At 48.1% G+C, this 22,260-nt stretch overlaps 1 protein-coding gene across 3 annotated transcripts in view; it reads left to right on the forward strand.

Annotated features, from left to right (window-relative positions):
- Positions 1-22,260, forward strand: part of LOC115125817 (signal-induced proliferation-associated 1-like protein 2) — a 181,421-nt gene that overhangs the window by 93,664 nt on the left and 65,497 nt on the right. For 2 of the 3 annotated variants that reach the window (XM_065007768.1, XM_065007766.1), the window contains exons 7-11: positions 10,387-10,527; positions 14,736-14,839; positions 15,512-15,603; positions 18,929-19,302; positions 21,345-21,569. In XM_065007768.1, coding sequence (XP_064863840.1) covers positions 10,387-10,527; positions 14,736-14,839; positions 15,512-15,603; positions 18,929-19,302; positions 21,345-21,569 — 936 coding nt within the window. The remainder of the gene's footprint in view (positions 1-10,386; positions 10,528-14,735; positions 14,840-15,511; positions 15,604-18,928; positions 19,303-21,344; positions 21,570-22,260) is intronic. The other variant, XM_065007767.1, reaches the window with a different exon arrangement.

Raw genomic sequence — 22,260 nt, forward strand, 5'->3', positions numbered from 1 at the left:
TGGAGACCACATCCAGGTTTTGGAGACCACATCCAGGAGTTGGAGACCATATCCAGGTGTTAGACATCCAGGTGTTGGGTTGGAGACCACATCCAGGTGTTGAAGACCACATCCAGGTGTTGGAGACCACATCCAGGTGTTGGGTTGGAGACCTCATCCAGGTGTTGGAGACCACATCCAGGTGTTGGGTTGGAGACCACATCCAGGTGTTGGGTTGAAGACCACATCCAGGTGTTGGGTTGAAGACCACATCCAGGTGTTGGGTTGGAGACCACATCCAGGTGTTGGGTTGACGACAACATCCAGGTGTCGGAGACCACATCCAGGTGTTGGAGACTACATCCAAGTGTTGTGTTGGAGACCACATCCAGGTTTTGGAGACCACATCCAGGTGTTGGGTTGAAGACCACATCCAGGTTTTGGGTTGGAGACCACATCCAGGTGTTGGGTTGAACACCACATCCAGGTGTTGGAGACAACATCCAGGTGTTGGAGACCACATCCAGGTGTTGGAGACCACATCCAGGTGTTGGGTTAGAGACCACATCCAGGTGTTGGGTTACAGTTAGTAATTCTGACTTCAAAAATTCTAACAGTGTAATTAATGCATTTCATATATGCTATTACAAAAGTAGTCTTTTGGTTGTGTTTATGAAGGATAGCTTTAGAATCTGATATTTTTTTAATTTAAAATAATACACTAGCAATAGTTACTTAACAGACAAATCACAACAAATTCAAGTTTTCAATCAATTTTTGTCACCTTTGTTACAGCTATGAAACAGCAAGCGTGGAACATGTTCACCACTTCTTTTTATAGAGATACTGAACAAATATATAAACGCAACATGCAAAGTTTTCTTCTTATGTTTCATGAGCTGAAATAAAAGATCCCAAAAATTTTACAAAAAACCTATTTCTATAAAATGTTGTGCACAAATGTGTTTACATCCCTGTTAGTGAGCATTTCTCATCTGCCAAGATAACCACTCCACCTGACAGGTGTGGCATATCAAGAAGCTGAATAAACAGCATGATCATTACACAGGTTCACCTTGTGCTGGGGACAATAAAAGGCCACTCTAAAATCTGCAGTTTTGTCACACAACACAGTGCCACAGATGTTTCAAATTTTGAGGGAGTGTGCAATTGGCATGGTGACTGCAGGAATGTCCACCAGAGCTGTTATCAGGTAATTTAATGTTAATTTCTCTACCATAAACCGCCTCCAAAGTTGTTTTAGAGAATTTGGCAGTATGTCCAACCGGCCTCACAACCGCAGACCCAAGATGCACAAGAGGAGCGGTCAAATTATGTAAACATCATTATAATTGTAAACATCATTATAATTGTAAACATCATTATATTATATGTGCCAAGTAGCCTTGATAAATAGCAGAAATCAGAACAAAAGCCATTATGGCATTAGAATGAATGTGTCAGTATGACAGTCAATTAACTTCAGCTCCAGTTTACATTGTGTGGATGGATCAAGACAATGGCGTCAGTTGGATTTTATTTATTTATTTGTCCTAACAGTTGACACACATCTTTCATAACATTCACGTGAATACCAGGTCGCATTTCTAAATGAGAACTTGTTCCTGGTTAAATGTAGGTGAAATAATTTATTTGACAAAAATGTGTTAATCATCGTGCACTTGTGTATTTATTCAAGGTACTCCTCGCTCTTTCGTTGGGATTCAACCCTGTGTTTTGTATAGTGATTGTTCGCCCCCGTGCCTTTACACGGCACCCCGTAATTTGGGTGTAATTAAAAAAAACTATTACACATTCCTGCGCCTGTTTCCCGAATCATTCATACCGATGTGACAGTAATGCCGAGGTCCTTCACAGTTTTATTTGAGACGACTGTACAACCGTCAAAATTAATTGTCAGATCCAACAGAAGACCTAGAACAAGCATCTCTGTTTTGTCCGAGTTTAAAAGTAAAACATTTGCCGCCATCCACTTCCTTATGTCTGAAACACAGGCTTCCAGGGAGGGCAATTTTTGGGCCATGTTTCATCGAAATGTACAGTTGTGTGTCATAGTCAAAGTTAACATTATGTTTTCGAATAACATCCCCAAGAGGTAAAATATATAGTGAAAACAATAGTGGTCCTAAAACGGAACCTTGAGGAACACCAAAATTTACAGTTGATTTGTCAGAGGACAAACCATTCACAGAGACAAACTGATATCTTTCCGACAGATAAGATCTAAACCAGGCCAGAACTTGTCCGTGTAGACCAATTTGGGTTTCCAATCTCTCCAAAAGAATATGGTGATCGATGGTATCAAAGCAGCACTAAGGTCTAGGAGCACGAGGACAGATGCAGAGCCTCGGTCTGACGACATTAAAAGGTAATTTACCACTTTCGCAAGTGCCGTCTCAGTGCTATGATGGGGTCTAAAACCAGACTGAAGCATTTCGTATACATTGTTTGTCTTCGGGAAGGCAGTGAGTTGCTACGAAACAGCTTTTTCAACATTTTTTGAGAGGAATGGGAGATTCGATATAGGCCAATAGTTTTTTATATTTTTCTGGGTCAAGGTTTGGCTTTTTCAAGAGAGGCTTTATTACTGCCACTTTTAGTGAGTTTGGTGAACATCCGGTGGATAGAGAGCCGTTTATTACGTTCAACATAGGAGGGCCAAGCACAGGAAGCAGCTCTTTCAGTAGTTTAGTTGGAATAGGGTCCAGTATGCAGCTTGAAGGTTTAGAGGCCATGATTATTTTCAAAAATGTGTCAAGAGATATAGTACTAAAAGACTTGAGCGTCTCTCTTGATCCTAGGTCCTGGCAGAGTTGTGCAGACTCAGAAAGAGGGCCAATTATCTACAAATTCCATCCTTTGGGAGGGGCAGAAAACAGTTGTCAACCAGCAATTGAGTTGTGAGACTCTGCTGTGGAGCTCATCACTCCCCCTTGTCCAGAGACAATTACTCGATGCCGACACATCTTTCTAGCAAAGTTACTTACTGAGACTATGTTGCGCTTGGTGACCTCTGACTGTTTCATCCTAATATTGTTGGTGCTGACGTGGATAAAAAATATCCCTATACTCTATCAATTTGTCAGAGCTAATAATGCGAGGCTTCGGCGTCTCAGACCCCGTGACGGGTGGAGTAGAGACCAGAGAAGGCTCGGCCTCAGACTCCGACTTGCTGCTTAATGGGGAGAACCGGTTAAAAGTTCCTGTCGGCTGAATGAGCGACACCGGTTGAGCATTCCTACAGCCTTTCCCTGCAGAAGCCATGACAAAGTTGTCCGGCTGTGGGGACCGTGCGAGGGGATTCATACCAACGTTACTATCTGTACTTACTGGTGGCACAGACGCTGTTTCATCCTTTCCGAAACTTAAAGTACCCTCAAGTACCCTATCCTCGCCGTAAGGCGATCGTTCTCCTGTATGTTATGAGTACAGCGACTGCAATTAGAAGGCATCATGTTAATGTTACCACTTAGCTTCGGCTGGTGGAGGTCCTGACGAACCAGCTTCCAGAGTGGTTGGCTGGCTGACTTACTGGCTGGCTGGCTAACTGACTGATTGGCTAGCTGGCTGGCTGGTTGGCTGGCTGGCTGACTGGCTGGTTGACTGGCTGACTGGCTGACTGACTGGTTGGCTGACTGGCTGGCTGGCTGGCTGACTGGCTGGCTGGCTGACTGGCTGTTCAGACAGCTCTGTGCAGCCAGCAACAGTCAAGAGAACCATCCTCAGGGTAAATTAAGGTCTATAAAGAATGACAGCATAATACACTCTCTTGTTTAAGCCTGTTACACAATGACTGCCCTTGGAGAGAGTGAAAAGATGTAACTCTGTCTGTCTGCCTGTCCGTCCGTCCGTGTGATGGTTTTACATAAGAGTTGTGCTGAGCAGCCATACAGTGTGACAGTGATTATGATTCCCTCTGGCTCTTGACCCAGGCTGACTTCTAGGTTCACTGTGTACTGCACCACTGTACATTTCTCAAGATATTAGCATTAGTTAGTTAGTTAGTCAGTTAGTTAGTTAGTTACTCCAGGTAAGAGATCATGTATACATATTTTAATTCCAGCATTTTCATCCATTTCTTAATTACCATCACTATTGTGTTGTCGTTTACACACTGTCGTGTTTATTTTGTGTTAGTATGTCTCTATAAAAAAACAAGATTACTTTTCGTTGGCAGAATAATTATTTTTCTTTAACTGTGCATTTCCGGCAGTTTTGACTTTTGCCACTAGAGGTCAGCCAATTCCTGGGGATCTGTACTCCCAAAGTTGTTGACTGTTTTTGCGCTGGCCAGTTAGCTAGCAGTTCTCAGCTGTTAGCAGCCAATGGCTAGCAGTTCTCAGCTGTTAGCAGCCAATGGCTAGCAGTTCTCAGCTGTTGGCAGCCAATGGCTAGCAGTTTCTTTTATCGAATAAAAACGGATGACTGACATAATTTTTTTTGAGTCATTACAGAATGATTTAATGTAACAAGACATACATACAAGCGCACAAATCCCTGGGTCGCTCGTCTTTTCAGTTCGCTGCAGCTAACGACTGGAACAAGCTGCAACAAACACTCAAACTGGACAGTTTCATCTCCATCTCTTCATTCAAAGTCTCTATCACTCTTACTGACAGTTGTGGCTGCTTCACGTGATGTATTGTTGTCTCTACCTTCTTGCCTTTGTTTGTACCATGTTGTGTTACTGCCATGTTGTGTTGCTGCCATGTTGTACTGCTGTCATGTTGTACTGCTGCCATGTTGTGTTGCTGCCATGTTGTGTTGCTGCCATGTTGTGTTGCTGTCATGTTGTGTTGCTGCCATGTTGTGTTGCTGCCATGTTGTACTGCTGCCATGTTGTGTTGCTGCCATGTTGTGTTGCTGCCATGTTGTGTTGCTGCCATGTTGTGTTGCTGCCATGTTGTGTTGCTGCCATGTTGTACTGCTGCCATGTTGTACTGCTGCCATGCTGTGTTGCTGCCATGCTGTGTTGCTGCCATGTTGTGTTGCTGCCATGTTGTGTTGCTGCCATGTGTTGCTGCCATGTTGTGTTGCTGCCATGTTGTGTTGCTGCCATGTTGTACTGCTGCCATGTTGTGTTGCTGCCATGTTGTGTTGCTGCCATGTTGTGTTGCTGCCATGTTGTGTTGCTGCCATGTTGTACTGCTGCCATGTTGTGTTGCTGCCATGTTGTGTTGCTGCCATGTTGTGTTGCTGCCATGTTGTGTTGCTGCCATGTTGTACTGCTGCCATGTTGTGTTGCTGCCATGTTGTGTTGCTGCCATGTTGTGTTGCTGCCATGTTGTGTTGCTGCCATGTTGTGTTGCTGCCATGTTGTGTTGCTGCCATGTTGTGTTGCTGCCATGTTGTACTGCTGCCATGTTGTGCTGCTGCCATGTTGTGCTGCTGCCATGTTGTGTTGCTGCCATGTTGTGTTGCTGCCATGTTGTGTTGCTGCCATGTTGTGCTGCTGCCATGTTGTGCTGCTGCCATGTTGTGCTGCTGCCATGTTGTGCTGCTGCCATGTTGCTGCCTGCTGCCATGTTGTGCTGCTGCCATGTTGTGTTGCTGCCATGTTGTGTTGCTGCCATGTTGTGTTGCTGCCATGTTGTGTTGCTGCCATGTTGTGTTGCTGCCATGTTGTGTTGTTGCCATGTTGTGTTGTTGCCATGTTGTGTTGCTGCCATGTTGTGTTGCTGCCATGTTGTGTTGCTGCCATGTTGTGTTGCTGCCATGTTGTGTTGCTGCCATGTTGTGTTGCTGCCATGTTGTGTTGCTGCCATGTTGTGTTGCTGCCATGCTGTGTTGCTGTCATGCTGTGTTGCTGCCATGTTGTACTGCTGCCATGTTGTGTTGCTGCCATGCTGTGTTGTTGCCATGTTGTGTTGCTGCCATGTTGTGTTGCTGCCATGTTGTACTGCTGCCATGCTGTGTTGCTGCCATGTTGTGTTGCTGCCATGTTGTGTTGTTGTCATGTTGTACTGCTGCCATGTTGTGTTGCTGCCATGTTGTGTTGTTGTCATGTTGTACTGCTGCCATGTTGTGTTGCTGCCATGTTGTGTTGCTGCCATGTTGTGTTGCTGCCATGTTGTGTTGTTGTCATGTTGTACTGCTGCCATGTTGTGTTGTTGTCTTAGATCTTTTCGTGATGTGTGTTTTGTCCTATATGTTTATTTAATCTCAGCCCCCGCCCCACACGAGGCCTTTTGGTAGGCCGTCATTGTAAATAAGAATTTGTTCTTAACTGACTTGTCTAGTTAAATAAAGGTCAAATAAAAAATTGTAAATAAAACATTAAACCCTGTAATGAATTCATGGTAACCTCGTAACTATTCAATCAGACCTGGTGTTTATTTGAAACGCGTTTATTTGCTAATATGTGTGCCGTGCAATGAAACGAGACAGTCAGCGATTGGAGATTCTGCGTGAAATGGAAGTTTTACAGTATTTAAGAGTAGAGTGATGGTCTACAGTATCAAAAAACTTGGACAAGACAGTAAACAGACTGTCTATAGGGCTGACTGAGAACCCTCGTGTTATCTGTCTATAGGGCTGACTGTGAGAACCCTCAGGTTATCTGTCTATAGGGCTGACTGAGAACCCTCAGGTAATCTGTCTATAGGGCTGACTGTGAGAACCCTCAGGTTATCTGTCTATAGGGCTGACTGTGAGAACCCTCAGGTTATCTGTCTATAGGGCTGACTGTGAGAACCCTCAGGTTATCTGTTTATAGGGCTGACTGAGAACCCTCAGGTTCTGTCTATAGGGCTGACTGTGGGAACCCTCAGGTTATCTGTCTATAGGGCTGACTGAGGGAACCCTCAGGTTATCTGTCTATAGGGCTGACTGTGAGAACCATCAGGTTATCTGTCTATAGGGCTGACTGTGAGAACCCTCAGGTTATCTGTCTATAGGGCTGACTGAGGGAACCCTCAGGTTATCTGTCTATAGGGCTGACTGAGGGAACCCTCAGGTTATCTGTCTATAGGGCTGACTGTGGGAACCCTCAGGTTATCTGTCTATAGGGCTGACTGAGAACCCTCAGGTTCTGTCTATAGGGCTGACTGTGGGAACCCTCAGGTTATCTGTCTATAGGGCTGACTGAGAACCCTCAGGTTATCTGTCTATAGGGCTGACTGTGAGAACCCTCGTGTTATCTGTCTATAGGGCTGACTGTGAGAACCCTCAGGTTATCTGTCTATAGGGCTGACTGAGGGAACCCTCGTGTTATCTGTCTATAGGGCTGACTGTGAGAACCCTCAGGTTATCTGTCTATAGGGCTGACTGTGAGAACCCTCAGGTTATCTGTCTATAGGGCTGACTGAGGGAACCCTCAGGTTATCTGTCTATAGGGCTGACTGAGAACCCTCAGGTAATCTGTCTATAGGGCTGACTGTGAGAACCCTCAGGTTATCTGTCTATAGGGCTGACTGTGAGAACCCTCAGGTTATCTGTTTATAGGGCTGACTGAGAATAGGGCTGACTGAGAACCCTCAGGTTATCTGTCTATAGGGCTGACTGTGAGAACCCTCAGGTTATCTGTCTATAGGGCTGACTGTGAGAACCCTCAGGTTATCTGTCTATAGGGCTGACTGTGGGAACCCTCAGGTTATCTGTCTATAGGGCTGACTGAGGGAACCCTCAGGTTATCTGTCTATAGGGCTGACTGAGAACCCTCAGGTTCTGTCTATAGGGCTGACTGTGGGAACCCTCAGGTTATCTGTCTATAGGGCTGACTGAGAACCCTCAGGTTCTGTCTATAGGGCTGACTGTGGGAACCCTCAGGTTATCTGTCTATAGGGCTGACTGAGAACCCTCAGGTTATCTGTCTATAGGGCTGACTGTGAGAACCCTCGTGTTATCTGTCTATAGGGCTGACTGTGGGAACCCTCAGGTTATCTGTCCGGGGGTGTCCTCGGGTTGGGGCCACAGTGTCTCCTGACCCCTCCTGTCTCAGCCTCCAGTATTTATGCTGCATTAGTTTATGTGTCGGGGGGCTAGGGTCAGTTTGTTATATCTGGAGTACTTCTCCTGTCCTATTCGGTGTCCTGTGTGAATCTAAGTGTGCGTTCTCTAATTCTCTCCTTCTCTCTTTCTTTCTCTCTCTCGGAGGACCTGAGCCCTAGGACCATGCCCCAGGACTACCTGACATGATGACTCCTTGCTGTCCCCAGTCCACCTGGCCATGCTGCTGCTCCAGTTTCAACTGGCCTGGGCCCTAGGACCATGTCCCAGGACTACCTGACATGATGACTCCTTGCTGTCCCCAGTCCACCTGGCCATGCTGCTGCTCCAGTTTCAACTGTTCTGCCTTACTATTATTCAACCATGCTGGTCATTTATGAACATTTGAACATCTTGGCCACGTTCTGTTATAATCTCCACCCGGCACAGCCAGAAGAGGACTGGCCACCCCACATATGCTCTCTCTAATTCTCTCTTTCTTTCTCTCTCTCTCGGAGGACCTGAGCCCTAGGACCGTGCCCCAGGACTACCTGACATGATGACTCCTTGCTGTCCCCAGTCCACCTGACTGTGCTGCTGCTCCAGTTTCAACTGTTCTGCCTTATTATTATTCGACCATGCTGGTCATTTATGAACATTTGAACATCTTGGTCATGTTCTGTTATAATCTCTACCCGGCACAGCCAGAAGAGGACTGGCCACCCCACATAGCCTGGTTCCTCTCTAGGTTTCTTCCTAGGTTTTGGCCTTTCTAGGGAGTTTTTCCTAGCCACCGTGCTTTTACACCTGCATTGTTTGCTGTTTGGGGTTTTAGGCTGGGTTTCTGTACAGCACTTTGAGATATCAGCTGATGTACGAAGGGCTATATAAATAAATTTGATTTGATTTGATTTGATTTGATCTGTCTATAGGGCTGACTGAGAACCCTCAGGTTCTGTCTATAGGGCTGACTGTGGGAACCCTCAGGTTATCTGTCTATAGGGCTGACTGAGAACCCTCAGGTTATCTGTCTATAGGGCTGACTGTGAGAACCCTCGTGTTATCTGTCTATAGGGCTGACTGTGGGAACCCTCAGGTTATCTGTCTATAGGGCTGACTGTGAGAACCCTCAGGTTATCTGTCTATAGGGCTGACTGAGAACCCTCAGGTTCTGTCTATAGGGCTGACTGAGGGAACCCTCAGGTTATCTGTCTATAGGGCTGACTGAGGGAACCCTCAGGTTATCTGTCTATAGGGCTGACTGAGGGAACCCTCAGGTTATCTGTCTATAGGGCTGACTGAGGGAACCCTCAGGTTATCTGTCTATAGGGCTGACTGAGAACCCTCAGGTTATCTGTCTATAGGGCTGACTGAGGGAACCCTCAGGTTATCTGTCTATAGGGCTGACTGAGGGAACCCTCAGGTTATCTGTCTATAGGGCTGACTGAGAACCCTCAGGTTATCTGTCTATAGGGCTGACTGTGAGAACCCTCAGGTTATCTGTCTATAGGGCTGACTGAGAACCCTCAGGTTATCTGTCTATAGGGCTGACTGTGAGAACCCTCAGGTTATCTGTCTATAGGGCTGACTGAGGGAACCCTCAGGTTATCTGTTTATAGGGCTGACTGTGAGAACCCTCAGGTTATCTGTCTATAGGGCTGACTGAGGGAACCCTCAGGTTATCTGTCTATAGGGCTGACTGAGAACCCTCAGGTTATCTGTCTATAGGGCTGACTGTGAGAACCCTCAGGTTATCTGTCTATAGGGCTGACTGAGGGAACCCTCAGGTTATCTGTCTATAGGGCTGACTGAGAACCCTCAGGTTATCTGTCTATAGGGCTGACTGAGGGAACCCTCAGGTTATCTGTCTATAGGGCTGACTGAGGGAACCCTCAGGTTATCTGTCTATAGGGCTGACTGTGAGAACCCTCAGGTTCTGTCTATAGGGCTGACTGTGAGAACCCTCAGGTTATCTGTCTATAGGGCTGACTGAGGGAACCCTCAGGTTATCTGTCTATAGGGCTGACTGAGGGAACCCTCAGGTTATCTGTTTATAGGGCTGACTGTGAGAACCCTCGTGTTGTCTGTTTATAGGGCTGACTGTGAGAACCCTCGTGTTGTCTGTTTATAGGGCTGACTGTGAGAACCCTCGTGTTGTCTGTTTATAGGGCTGACTGTGAGAACCCTCGTGTTGTCTGTTTATAGGGCTGACTGTGAGAACCCTCGTGTTGTCTGTTTATAGGGCTGACTGTGAGAACCCTCGTGTTGTCTGTTTATAGGGCTGACTGTGAGAACCCTCGTGTTGTCTGTTTATAGGGCTGACTGTGAGAACGTGTTGTCTGTTTATAGGGCTGACTGTGAGAACCCTCGTGTTGTCTGTTTATAGGGCTGACTGTGAGAACCCTCGTGTTATCTGTTTATAGGGCTGACTGTGAGAACCCTCGTGTTGTCTGTTTATAGGGCTGACTGTGAGAACCCGCAGGTGACCGTGTGTAATAAGGGAGACCAGCACTACCGCAGTTCCCCTAGCAACCAGTCGTCGTCTAGTGACCCAGGACCCTGTGGAAGTGGAACCTGGTCTCAACCTCCTGGATACGACGGGTAAGACCTGACCGGGGGAGGGGTGGGGGGTAGGGAGAAGGGGAGGAGAAGAGAGGAGGGGAGGGACAGGAGGAGAGGAAGAGGGAGAGGGAGAGGGAGAGGTAAGGAAGGCCCAGCTAGACAGGGAGCATCCTAGTCTGTCTCCAGTGGGTTAGGGACAGGGAGTGACATCCTAGTCTGTCTCCAGTAGGTTAGGGACAGGGAGAGGCATCCTAGTCTGTCTCCAGTGGGTTAGGGGCAGGGAGATCCATCCTAATCTGTCTATATTACCTTAATTCTACCAGAAAACTACAGTACATACTGTCATTACCATATACTGTCATTACCCTAACTCTACCAAACTACTACATTACATACTGTCATTACCCTAACTCCACCAAACTACTACATTACATACTGTCATTACCCTGTACTGACCAATACCCTAACTATATCAGACTACTACAGTACATTCTGTCATTATCCTAAGTATACCAGACTACTACAGTACATACTGTCATTACCCTAACCTACCAGACTACTACAGTACATGTTGTCATTACCCTAACTATTCCAGACTACTACAGTACATGTTGTCATTACCCTAACTATTCCAGACTACTACAGTACATGTTGTCATTACCCTAACTATTCCAGACTACTACAGTACATACTGTCATTACCCTAACCTACCAAACTACTACAGTACATGCTGTCATTATCCTAGGTATACCAGACTACTACAGTACATGCTGTGATTACCCTAACTATACCAGGCTACTACAGTACATTCTGTCATTACCCTACACTGTCATTACCCTAACTATACCAGACTACTACAGTACATTCTGTCATTACCCTACACTGTCATTACCCTAACTATACCAGCCTACTACAGTACATTCTGTCATTACCCTACACTGTCATTACCCTAACTATACCAGACTACTACAGTACTTACTGTCATTACCCTACACTGTCATTACCCTACACTGTCATTACCCTACACTGTCATTACCCTACATGGTCATTACCCTAACTCTACCAGACTACTACAGTACATTCTGTCATTACCCTACACGGTCATTACCCTAACTCTACCAGACTACTACAGTACATACTGTTCCAGACTTCTACATACTACATGGGAGCAGTGAGCTCTTACAGAGAATGTCTAGTATGTCAAGTTCTGTCACACTTGATGCCCTCAATCTCACACAAATTATCAATGAACCTACCAGGTACAACCCTAAATCAATAAACACGGGCACCCTCATAGATGTCATCCTAACTAACTCGCCCTCCAAATACACCTCTGCTGTTTTCAACCAAGATCTCAGCGATCATTGCCTGCATCCGTAATGGGTCTGCAACCAAACGACCACCCCTCATCACTGTCAAACGCTCCCTGAAACATTTCTGCGAGCAGGCATTTCTAATCGACCTGGCCGGGGTATCCTGGAATGACATTTACCTCATGCTGTCAGAAGATGATGCCTGGCTATTCTTTAAAAGTGCCTTCCTCACCATCTTAAATAAGCATGCCCCTCTCAAAAAAATTTGAACTAGGAATAGATATAGTCCTTGGTTCACTCCAGACCTGTCTGCCCTTGACCAGCACAAAAACATCCTGTGGCGTTCTGCATTAACATCGAATAGCCCCCGTGATATGCAACTTTTCAGGGAAGTTAGGAACAAATATACACAGGCAGTTAGAAAAGCTAAGGCAAGCTTTTTCAAACCGAAATTTGCATCCTGTAGTACTAACTCAAAAAAGTTCTGGGACACTGGAAAGTCCATGGAGAATAAGAGCACCTCCTCCCAGCTGCCCATTGCTCTGAGGCTAGGAAACACTGTCACCACCGATAAATCCACTATAATTGAGAATTTCAATAAGCATTTCTCTATGGCTGGCCATGCTTTCCACTTGGCTACCCCTACCCCGGTCAACTGCCCGGCACCCGCCAAAGCCCAAATCCAGATAGCTGATGTTCTGAAAGAGCTGCATAATCTGGACCCTCTCTTTCTAAAATTATCCCCTGCAATTGTTGCAACCCTTACTAGGGACACTCTAGACCCAAACTGTTACAGACCTCTATCTATCCTGCCCTGCCTTTCTAAAGTCTTTGAAAGCCAAGTTAACAAACAGATCACCAACCATTTTGAATCCCACCATACCTTCTCTGCTATGCAATCTGGTCATGGGTGCACCTCAGCCACGCTCAAGGTACTAAACCATATCATAACCGCCATCGATAAAAGACAGTTCTGTGCAGCCGTCTTCATCGACCTGGCCAAGGCTTTCGACTCTGTCAATCACTGCAATCTTATCGGCAGACTCAACAGCTGTGGTTTCTCAAATGACTGCCTCCCCTGGTTCACCAACTACTTCTCTGATAGAGTTCAGTGTGTCAAATCGGAGGGCCTGTTGTCCGGACCGTTCTGACTTAGAATATGTGGACAACTTCAAATACCTAGGTGTCTGGTTAGACTGTACACTTTCCTTCCAGACTCACATTAAGCATCTCCAATCCAAAATAAAAAATGTAATCTAGATTCGGCTTCCTATTTAGCAAAGAAAGCATCCTACACTCATGCTGCCAAACATACCCTCGTAAAACTGACTATCCTTCCGATCCTTGACTTCGGCGATGTCATATACAAAATAGCCTCCAGAACTCTACTCAGCAAATGTGATGTAGTCTATCAGAATGCCTTCAGTTTTGTCACTAAAGCCCCATATACTACCCACCACTGTGACCTGTATGGTCTTGTTGTCTGGCCCTCGCTACATATCCATGGCCAAACCCAGTGGCTCCAGGTCATCTATAAGTATTTGGTAGGTAATGCCCCGCCTTATCTCAGCTCACTGGTCAGCATAGCAACACCCACCCGTAGCACACGTTCCAGCAGGTATATCTCACTGATCACCATAGCAACACCCACCCGTAGCACACGTTCCAGCAGGTATATTGCACTGGTCACCATAGCAATACCCACCCGTAGCACACGTTCCAGCAGGTATATTGCACTGGTCACCATAGCAACACCCACCCGTAGCACACGTTCCAGCAGGTATATTGCACTGGTCACCATAGCAACACCCACCCGTAGCACACGTTCCAGCAGGTATATTGCACTGGTCACCATAGCAACACCCACCCGTAGCACACGTTCCAGCAGGTATATTGCACTGGTCACCATAGCAACACCCACCCGTAGCACACGTTCCAGCAGGTATTTTTCACTGGTCATCCCCAAAGCCAACACCTCCTTTCCTTCCAGTTCTCTGCTGCCGATGACTGGAATGAATTGCAAAAGTTACTGAAGTTGGAGACTTCACTAACTAACTTTAAGCATCAGCTATCTGAGCAGCTTACCGATCACTGCAGCTGTTCACAGCCCATCTGTAAATAGCCCACCCAACTACCTCATCCCCATATTGTTATTTTTTTCCTATCTTGCACTCCAGTATCTCTACTTGCACATCATCATCTGCACGTCTATCACTCGTGTTAATGCTAAATTGTAATTATTTCGACCATATGGCCTATGTATAGTCTTACCTCTTTACTCCATTTGCACACACTGTATATAGATTTTTCTATTGTGTTATTGACTGTACGTTTGTTTATCTCATGTGTTACTGTGTGTTGTTGTTTTTGTCACACTGCTTTGCTTTATCTTGGCCAGGACGCAGTTGTAAATGAAAACCTGTTCTCAACTAACCTACCTGGTTAAATAAAGAAATAACAAACTGTTGACAGTATGCTAGCAGCTAGCTGTATGCTAGCCCTTCCTTACCGTATTGCTGACAGTATGCTAGCAGCTAGCTGTATGCTAGCTCTTCCTTACCTTATTGCTGACAGTATGCTAGCAGCTAGCTGTATACTAGCCCAACCGTACCTTATTGATAAAAGTATGCTAGCAGCTAGCTTTATGCTATCCCAACCTTACCTTATTGCTGACAGTATGCTAGCTGTATGCTAACCCAACCGTACCTTATTGATAAAAGTATGCTAGCAGCTAGCTGTATGCTAGCCCATCCTTACCTTACTGCTGACAGTATGCTAGCAGCTAGCTCTCTCTATTGTCCATTATTTACCTTTCCCACTATGCTAGCTCAGTCAATAGCCCTCCTCGCCTCTCCATCCTGACAGTTTGTTAGTTAGCTCACTCTGTAGAATAAGTGACCAACTCATCCTCACCTCTCCTCCATCTCATTCCAGGTCCTCGGTCCTCCATGAGTGCTCCAGAGAGCTACAGGGGGGAGACAGAGAGGGGTACAGGGACACCCTCAGAGAGCCCACCCTTGAGAGTACCCGGTTGGCAGGTGAGTCACTCTGCTCCCTATTTTACTCCTAGCTCCACATTAGATGACCTCTAAATGACCTCTACTGTCTGTCTCCTACCTCTACATTAGATGACCTCTAGATGACCTCTAGTTGACCTCTACTGTCTGTCTCCTACCTCCACATTAGATGAACTCTAGATGACCTCTACTGTCTGTCTCCTTCCTCTAAATTGGATGACCTCTAGATGACCTCTACAGTCTTTCTCCTACCTCTACATTAGATAACCTCTAGATGACCTCTACAGTCTTTCTCCTACCTCTACATTAGATAACCTCTAGATTACCTCTACTGTCTGTCTCCTACCTCTACATTAGATGACCTCTACTGTCTGTCTCCTACCTCTACATTAGATGACCTCTAGATGACCTCTACTATCTGTCTCCTACCTCTACATTAGATGACCTCTACTATCTGTCTCCTACCTCTACATTAGGTGACCTCTAGATGACCTCTACTATCTGTCTCCTACCTCTACATTAGATGACCTCTAGAGGACATCTATATGACCTCTACTATCTGTCTCCTACCTCTACATTAGAGGACCTGTACTGTGTCTGTGGTAACCCTGTAGGACACATTCAGTGATCATGCAATCCTTTCTTTAGCCACTCCTCATCTCACCCCTCTTCTCTTCCTCCCCCTCTCTACAGAGGCCAAGTGGCATATCCCCTCCACCAAGATCCTCAACTCTCGGAAACAGAGGGATGGGGGCAAGGAGTCGCCCAACAAGCAGAACCGGGGGGTAAATGACTGGGTGTGGGCTGTGGCGATGGGGGTGTCGAAGGCTGGGGTTGTCACATCTCTCGGTGTCTGGTTGGTAGAGATGAAGGTGTCTAGTTGGTAGAGAAGGTGTCTGGTTGTCACATCTCTCGGTGTCTGGTTGGTAGAGATGAAGTTGTCTAGTTGGTAGAGAAGGTGTCTGGTTGGCAAATATGTCGGTGTCTGGTTGGCATATATGTCGGTGCCTGGTTGGTAGAGATGAAGGTGTCTGGTTGGTAGAGAGGGTGTCTGGTTGGTAGAGATGAAGGTGTCTGGTTGGTAGAGAGGAGGGTGTCTGGTTGGTAGAGAGGAGGGTGTCTGGTTGGTAGAGAGGAGGGTGTCTGGTTGGTAGAGAGGAGGGTGTCTGGTTGGTAGAGATGAAGGTGTCTGGTTGGTGGAGAGGAGGGTGTCTAGTTGGTAGAGAGGAGGGTGTCTGGTTGGTGGAGAGGAGGGTGTCTGGTTGGTAGAGAGGAGGGTGTCTAGTTGGTAGAGAAGGTGTCTGGTTGGTGGAGAGGAGGGTGTCTGGTTGGTAGAGAGGAGGGTGTCTGGTTGGTGGAGAGGAGGGTGTCTGGTTGGTGGAGAGGAGGGTGTCTGGTTGGTAGAGAGGAGGGTGTCTGGTTGGTGGAGAGGAGGGTGTCTGGTTGGTAGAGAGGAGGGTGTCTAGTTGGTAGAGAAGGTGTCTGGTTGGTGGAGAGGAGGGTGTCTGGTTGGTAGAGAGGAGGGTGTCTGGTTGGTGGAGAGGAGGGTGTCTGGTTGGTGGAGAGGAGGGTGTCTGGTTGGTAGAGAGGAGGGTGTCTGGTTGGTGGAGAGGAGGGTGTCTGGTTGGTAGAGAGGAGGGTGTCTGGTTGGTAGAGAGGAGGGTGTCTGGTTGGTAGAGAGGAGGGTGTCTGGTTGGTAGAGAGGAGGGTGTCTGGTTGGTAGAGAAGAGGGTGTCTGGTTGGTAGAGAGGAGGGTGGTGACAGTGTTACCTAGCCTCAGTGCAGTGGGCAGCTGGGAGTAGGTGCTCTTGTTCTCCATGGACTTTACAGTGTCCCAAAACGTTTTGGAGTTAGAGCTACAGGATGCAAATTTGTGCAATAAGCCACAGGATGTTTTTGTCCTGGTCTAGGGCAGTCAAGTCTGGAGTAAACCAAGGGCTATATCTGTTTCTAGTTGTACATTTTTTAATGAGGAAAGGACTTTTATAGATCGACCAGGCATCCTCTAATGAAGGGGTTAGGTCAATATCTATCCAGGATACCCAGGCCAGGTCCATTAGCCTGTTTCCAGATGTGTTTTAGGGGGCGTTTGACAGTGATGAGCGGTGGTTGTTTGACCATGGACCCAGGCAATGAGGCAGTGATCTCTGAGATCCTGATTGAAAACAGCAGAGCTTTATCTGGAGGGCAAGTTGGTCAGGATGATATCTATGAGGCTGCCTATGTTTACGGATTTAGGGTTGTACCTGGTGTGTTCCTTGATAATTTGTGTGAGTTTGAGGGCATCTAGCTTAGATTGTGGGATTGCCGGGGTATTAAGCATATCCCAGTTTAGATCACCTAACAGAACAAACTCTGAAGATAGATGGGGGGAAATCAATTCACAGATGGTGTCACAAGGCACTGCTGGGAGATGAGGGGGGTCGGTAGCAGGCGGCAACAGTGAGAAACTTTTTTCTGGAGAGATTCATTTTAAAATTAGAAGTTCGAACCGTTTGGGCATAGACCTGGAAAGTATGACGGAACTTTTCAGGCTCTCTCTGCAGTAGATTGCAACTCCTCCCTCTTTGGCAGTTCTATATTGATGGAAAATGTTGTAGTTGGGGATGGAAATCTCCGAATTTTTGGTGGCCTTCCTAAACCAGGATTCAGACATGGCTAGGACATTGGCAGAGTGTGCTAAAGCAGTGAGTAAAACAACCTTAGGGAGGAGGCTTCTGATGTTGACATGCATGAAACCAAGGCTTTTACGGTTACAGAAGTCAACAAATGAGTGCCTGGGGACACGCAGGGCCTGGGTTACCCTCCACATCACCCGAGGAACAAAGGAGGTCTAGAATGAGGGTACGGCTAAAGACTATCAACTATCAACTGGTCGTCTAGTGCGTTGGGGACAGAGAGTAAAAGGGGCAGATTTCTGGGCGTGGTATAGATGGAATATATTCAGGGCTACATGTACAGACAGGGGTATGGTAGGGTGCAGGTACAGTGGAGGTAAACCAGGCAGTGTCAGGGTCAGGGGATGGGTCAGGGGATTAGGTCAGGGTCAGGGGATGGGTCAGACAGTGAGTGACGATAAGAGAGGTTGCATCTCTGGATGCACTAGTTATGCTTGGTCACCTCATGTGTGGGAGGACAAAAAAGGTATCTGAGGCATGTTGAGTGGGACTAGCTACCCTAAACAACAGTATACAAGGCATATTGACATTAGAGAGAGACATGAAGTGAGGCATAACGCAATCACAGGTGTTGATTGGGAGAGCTAGCTAAGACACCAACGGGTAAGACAACAATCTAATCAGCCTCCTCTCTAACTCTCTCTCTCTCTCTCTCTCTCTCTCTCTCTCTCTCTCTCTCTCTCTCTCTCTCTCTCTCTCTCTCTCTCTCTCTCTCTCTCTCTCTATCCTCCTCCTCCTCTCTCTCTCTCTCTCTATCCTCCTCCTCTCTCTCTCTCTCTCTATCCTCCTCCTCTCGCTCTCTCTCTCTATCCTCCTCCTCTCTCGCTCTCTCTCTCTCTATCCTCCTCTCTCGCTCTCTCTCTCTCTATCCTCCTCCTCTCTCGCTCTCTCTCTATCCTCCTCCTCTCTCCTCCTCTCTCTCTCTCTCCTTCTCCTCTCTCTCTCCTACTCCTCTCTCTCTCTCTACTCCTCCTCTGTCTCTCTCTCTCTCCTCCTCTCGCTCTCTCTCTCTCCTCCTCTCGCTCTCTCTCTCTCTATCCTCCTCCTCTCTCCTCCTCTCTCTCTCTCCTCCTCTCTCTCTCTCTCTCTCTCTCTCTCTCTCTCCTCCTCCTCCTCTCTTCCTCTCTCTCTCCTCCTCCTCTCTCTCCTCTCCTCTCCTCTCTCTCTCTCTCCTCTCCTCTCCTCCTCTCTCTCCCTCCCTCTCCTCATCCTCTCTCTCTCTCCTCTCCCTCCCTCTCCTCCTCTCTCTCTACTCCTCTCTCTCTCTCTCTCTCTCTCTCTCTCTCTCTCTCTCTCTCCCTCTCTCTCTCTCTCTCTCTCTCTCTCTCTCTCTCTCTCTCTCTCTCTCTCTCTCTCTCTCTCTCTCTCTCTCTCTCTCTCTCTCTCTCTCTCTCTCTCTCTCTCTCTCTCTCTCTCTCTCTCTCCTGTACAGGGAGAGAAGACATCCAGCCACTCCAGCTGTAACACCCTCTCCTCCAACGCCTCCTCTAATAACAGTGATGATAAACACTTTGGCTCTGGAGATCTGATGGATCCTGAGATCCTGGGGTTGACGTACATTAAAGGAGCCTCAACAGACAGCGGGATTGACACCAACCCCTGTATGGGGCCTGGGGGGAGGTTACTAATGCAGGGGGGTTGTGGGGGTGAGGGGGGACACACCAAGGATGGCTGCGAAGGAGAGGATCATGGGAAACTTTACCTGCCCCCAGGATATGCGTCAGCGATCATGAGTGGTCACGTGACAGAGGGAAGCATTGGGGACCTGAGTGAGATCTCATCACATTCACACTCCTCCCACTCCAGGTACAGTCCCTCTCCTCTCCTCTCACTTTTTCTCTCCTCTCACTTTCTCTCTCCTCTCACTTTCTCTCTCCTCTCACTTTCTCTCTCCTCTCACTTTCTCTCTCCTCTCACTTTCTCTCTCCTCTCCTCTCCCCTCCTCTCCTCTCCCCTCCTCTCCTCTCCCCTCCTCTCCTCTCCCCTCCCTCCCTCTCCTCTCCTCTCCCTCCCCTCCTCTCCTCTCTCTCCTTCTCTCCTCTCACTTTTCTCTCCTCTCACTTTCTCTCTCCTCTCACTTTCTCTCTCCTCTCACTTTCTCTCTCCTCTCCTCTCCTCTCCTCTCATCCCTGTCCTCGACACCAACAAAGCCAACAGTCTGTTTTCATTATCTCTCAGATCATCAACATATTGGCATGCTCTCAGGACTACACCACACACACACACACACACACACACACACACACACACACACACACACACACACACACACACACACACACACACACAAACATATATATATATATATACACACACACACACACACACACACACAATCACACTACACACAAACACACCACATAACACAGATGGTTGTTTGCTGACCATTGAGTCCAGCTATACATCCTGATGCAGGGGGCTGGGTCAGGGGCTGGGTCAGGGTCTGGGTCAGGGGATGGGTCAGGGGCTGGATCTGGGTCAGGGTCAGGGGTTGGTTCAGGGTCAGGGGTTGGTTCAGGGTCAGGGGATGGGTCAGGGTCAGGGGCTGGGTCAGGGTCAGGGGCTGGGTCAGGGGCTGGGTCAGGGGCTGGGTCAGGGTCAGGGGGATGGGTCAGGGTCAGGGGCTGGGTCAGGTTCAGGGTCAGGGGCTGGGTCAGGGTCAGGGTCAGGGGGATGGGTCAGGGTAAAGGGGGATGGGTCAGGGTAAAGGGGGATGGGTCAGGGTCAGGGGATGGGTCAGGGTCAGGGGATGGGTCAGGGTCAGGGGGATGGGTCAGGGTCAGGGGGCTGGGTCAGGGTCAGGGGATGGGTCAGGGTCAGGAGCTGGGTCAGGAGATGGGTCAGGGGCCGGATCTGGGTCAGGGGCTGGGTCAGGGGCTGGGTCAGGGTCAGGGTCAGGGTCAGGGGGATGGGTCAGAGACAGGTTCAGGGGGATGGGTCAGGGTCAGGGGCTGGGTCAGGGAGATGGGTCAGGGGCTGGGTCAGGGGCTGGGGCTGGGTCAGGGGCTGGGTCAGGGGCTGGGTCTGGGTCAGGGGCTGGATCTGGGTCAGGGGATGGGTCAGGGGCTGGGTCAGGGGCTGGGTCAGGGTCAGGGGGATGGGTCAGGGTCAGGGTCAGGGGATGGGTCAGGGTCAGGGGCTGGGTCAGGGGCTGGATCTGGGTCAGGGGCTGGATCTGGGTCAGGGGATGGATCTGGGTCAGGGGATGGGTCAGGGGCTGGGTCAGGGGCTGGGTCAGGGTCAGGGGGATGGGTCAGGGTCAGGGGCTGGATCTGGGTCAGGGGATGGGTCAGGGGCTGGATCTGGGTCAGGGGATGGGTCAGGGGCTGGATCTGGGTCAGGGGATGGGTCAGGGTCAGGGTCAGGGGGATGGGTCTGGGTCAGGGGCTGGGTCAGGGGCTGGGTCAGGGGCTGGGTCAGGGTCAGGGGATAGGTCAGGGTCAGGGGACGGGTCAGGGTCAGGGGCTGGGTCAGGGGCTGGGTCAGGGGCTGGGTCAGGGGGCTGACAGAAATGTGTCCTCATTCAGCTGTCTGGTTAACCTACAGAGATGTGTCCTCATTCAGCTGTCTGTTAACCTACAGAGATGTGTCCTCATTCAGCTGTCTGTTAACCTACAGAGATGTGTCCTCATTCAGCTGTCTGTTAACCTACAGAGATGTGTCCTCATTCAGCTGTCTGTTAACCTACAGAGATGTGTCCTCATTCAGCTGTCTGTTAACCTCCAAATTGATCATGTGACCAGACTGGTTGGCCATTGGGTGTTCTGTTGTTGCTGTCCATCCGGCCAGCGGGTACCTTTTCTCATCTACACCCGTTTGACCTTCAACCCTTTTTTCTCTGGGTCCAGTGGGTCCCACCACAGTGGCAGTCCCCTAGCGCGGGGAGCCCGGTACTGTGTATCAGCTGACTCCTCCCGGGTCTACACATTCCCTCAGACCAGCTCAGGGGCAGGTCCTGGGCAAGGGGCAGGGCTAGAAGCCAGTGGACAGACACGCCCACTTCCTGGTTCCAAACGCCTGATGAAGACTGAAGACTCGCCCACTAACGAAGAGCCTAAACTGTTAGAGTGTGGGTGAGTGTGGGTGAGTGTGGGTGAGTGTGGGTGAGTGTGGGTGAGTGTGTGTGCGCGTGCGTGTGTGCGTGTGCGTGTGGATTTGTATACAGTTGAAGTCAGAAGTTTACATACACCTTAGCCAAATACATTTAAACTCAGTTTTTCACCACAATTCCTGACATTTAATCCTAGTAAAAATTCCTGTTTTAAGTCAGTTAGGATCACCACTTTATTATAAGAATGTGAAATGTCAGAATAATTAGTAGAGAGAATGATTTATTTCAGCTTTTATTTCTTTCATCACATTCCCAGTGGGTCAGAAGTTCACATACACTCAATTAGTATTTAGTAGCATTGCCAATAAATTGTTTAACTTGGGTCAAATGTTTCGGGTGGCCTTCCACAAGCTTCCCACAATAAGTTGGGTGAATTTTGGCCCATTCGTCCTGACAGAGCTGGTGGAAATGAGTCAGGTTTGTAGGCCTCCTTTCTCGCACACGCTTTTTCAGTTCTGCCCACAAATGTTCTATAGGATTGAGGTCAGGGCTTTGTGATGGCCACTCCAATACCTTGACTTTGTTGTCCTTAAGCCATTTTGCCACAACTTTGGAAGTATGCTTGGGGTCATTATCCATTTGGAAGACCCATTTGCAGAATCTCAAATATAAATATACATTTGAATTGTTTAACACTTTTTTGGTTACTACAT

Source organism: Oncorhynchus nerka, linkage group LG23 (genome assembly GCF_034236695.1).
Source record: "Oncorhynchus nerka isolate Pitt River linkage group LG23, Oner_Uvic_2.0, whole genome shotgun sequence".
NCBI classification, from domain to species: Eukaryota; Metazoa; Chordata; class Actinopteri; order Salmoniformes; family Salmonidae; genus Oncorhynchus; species Oncorhynchus nerka.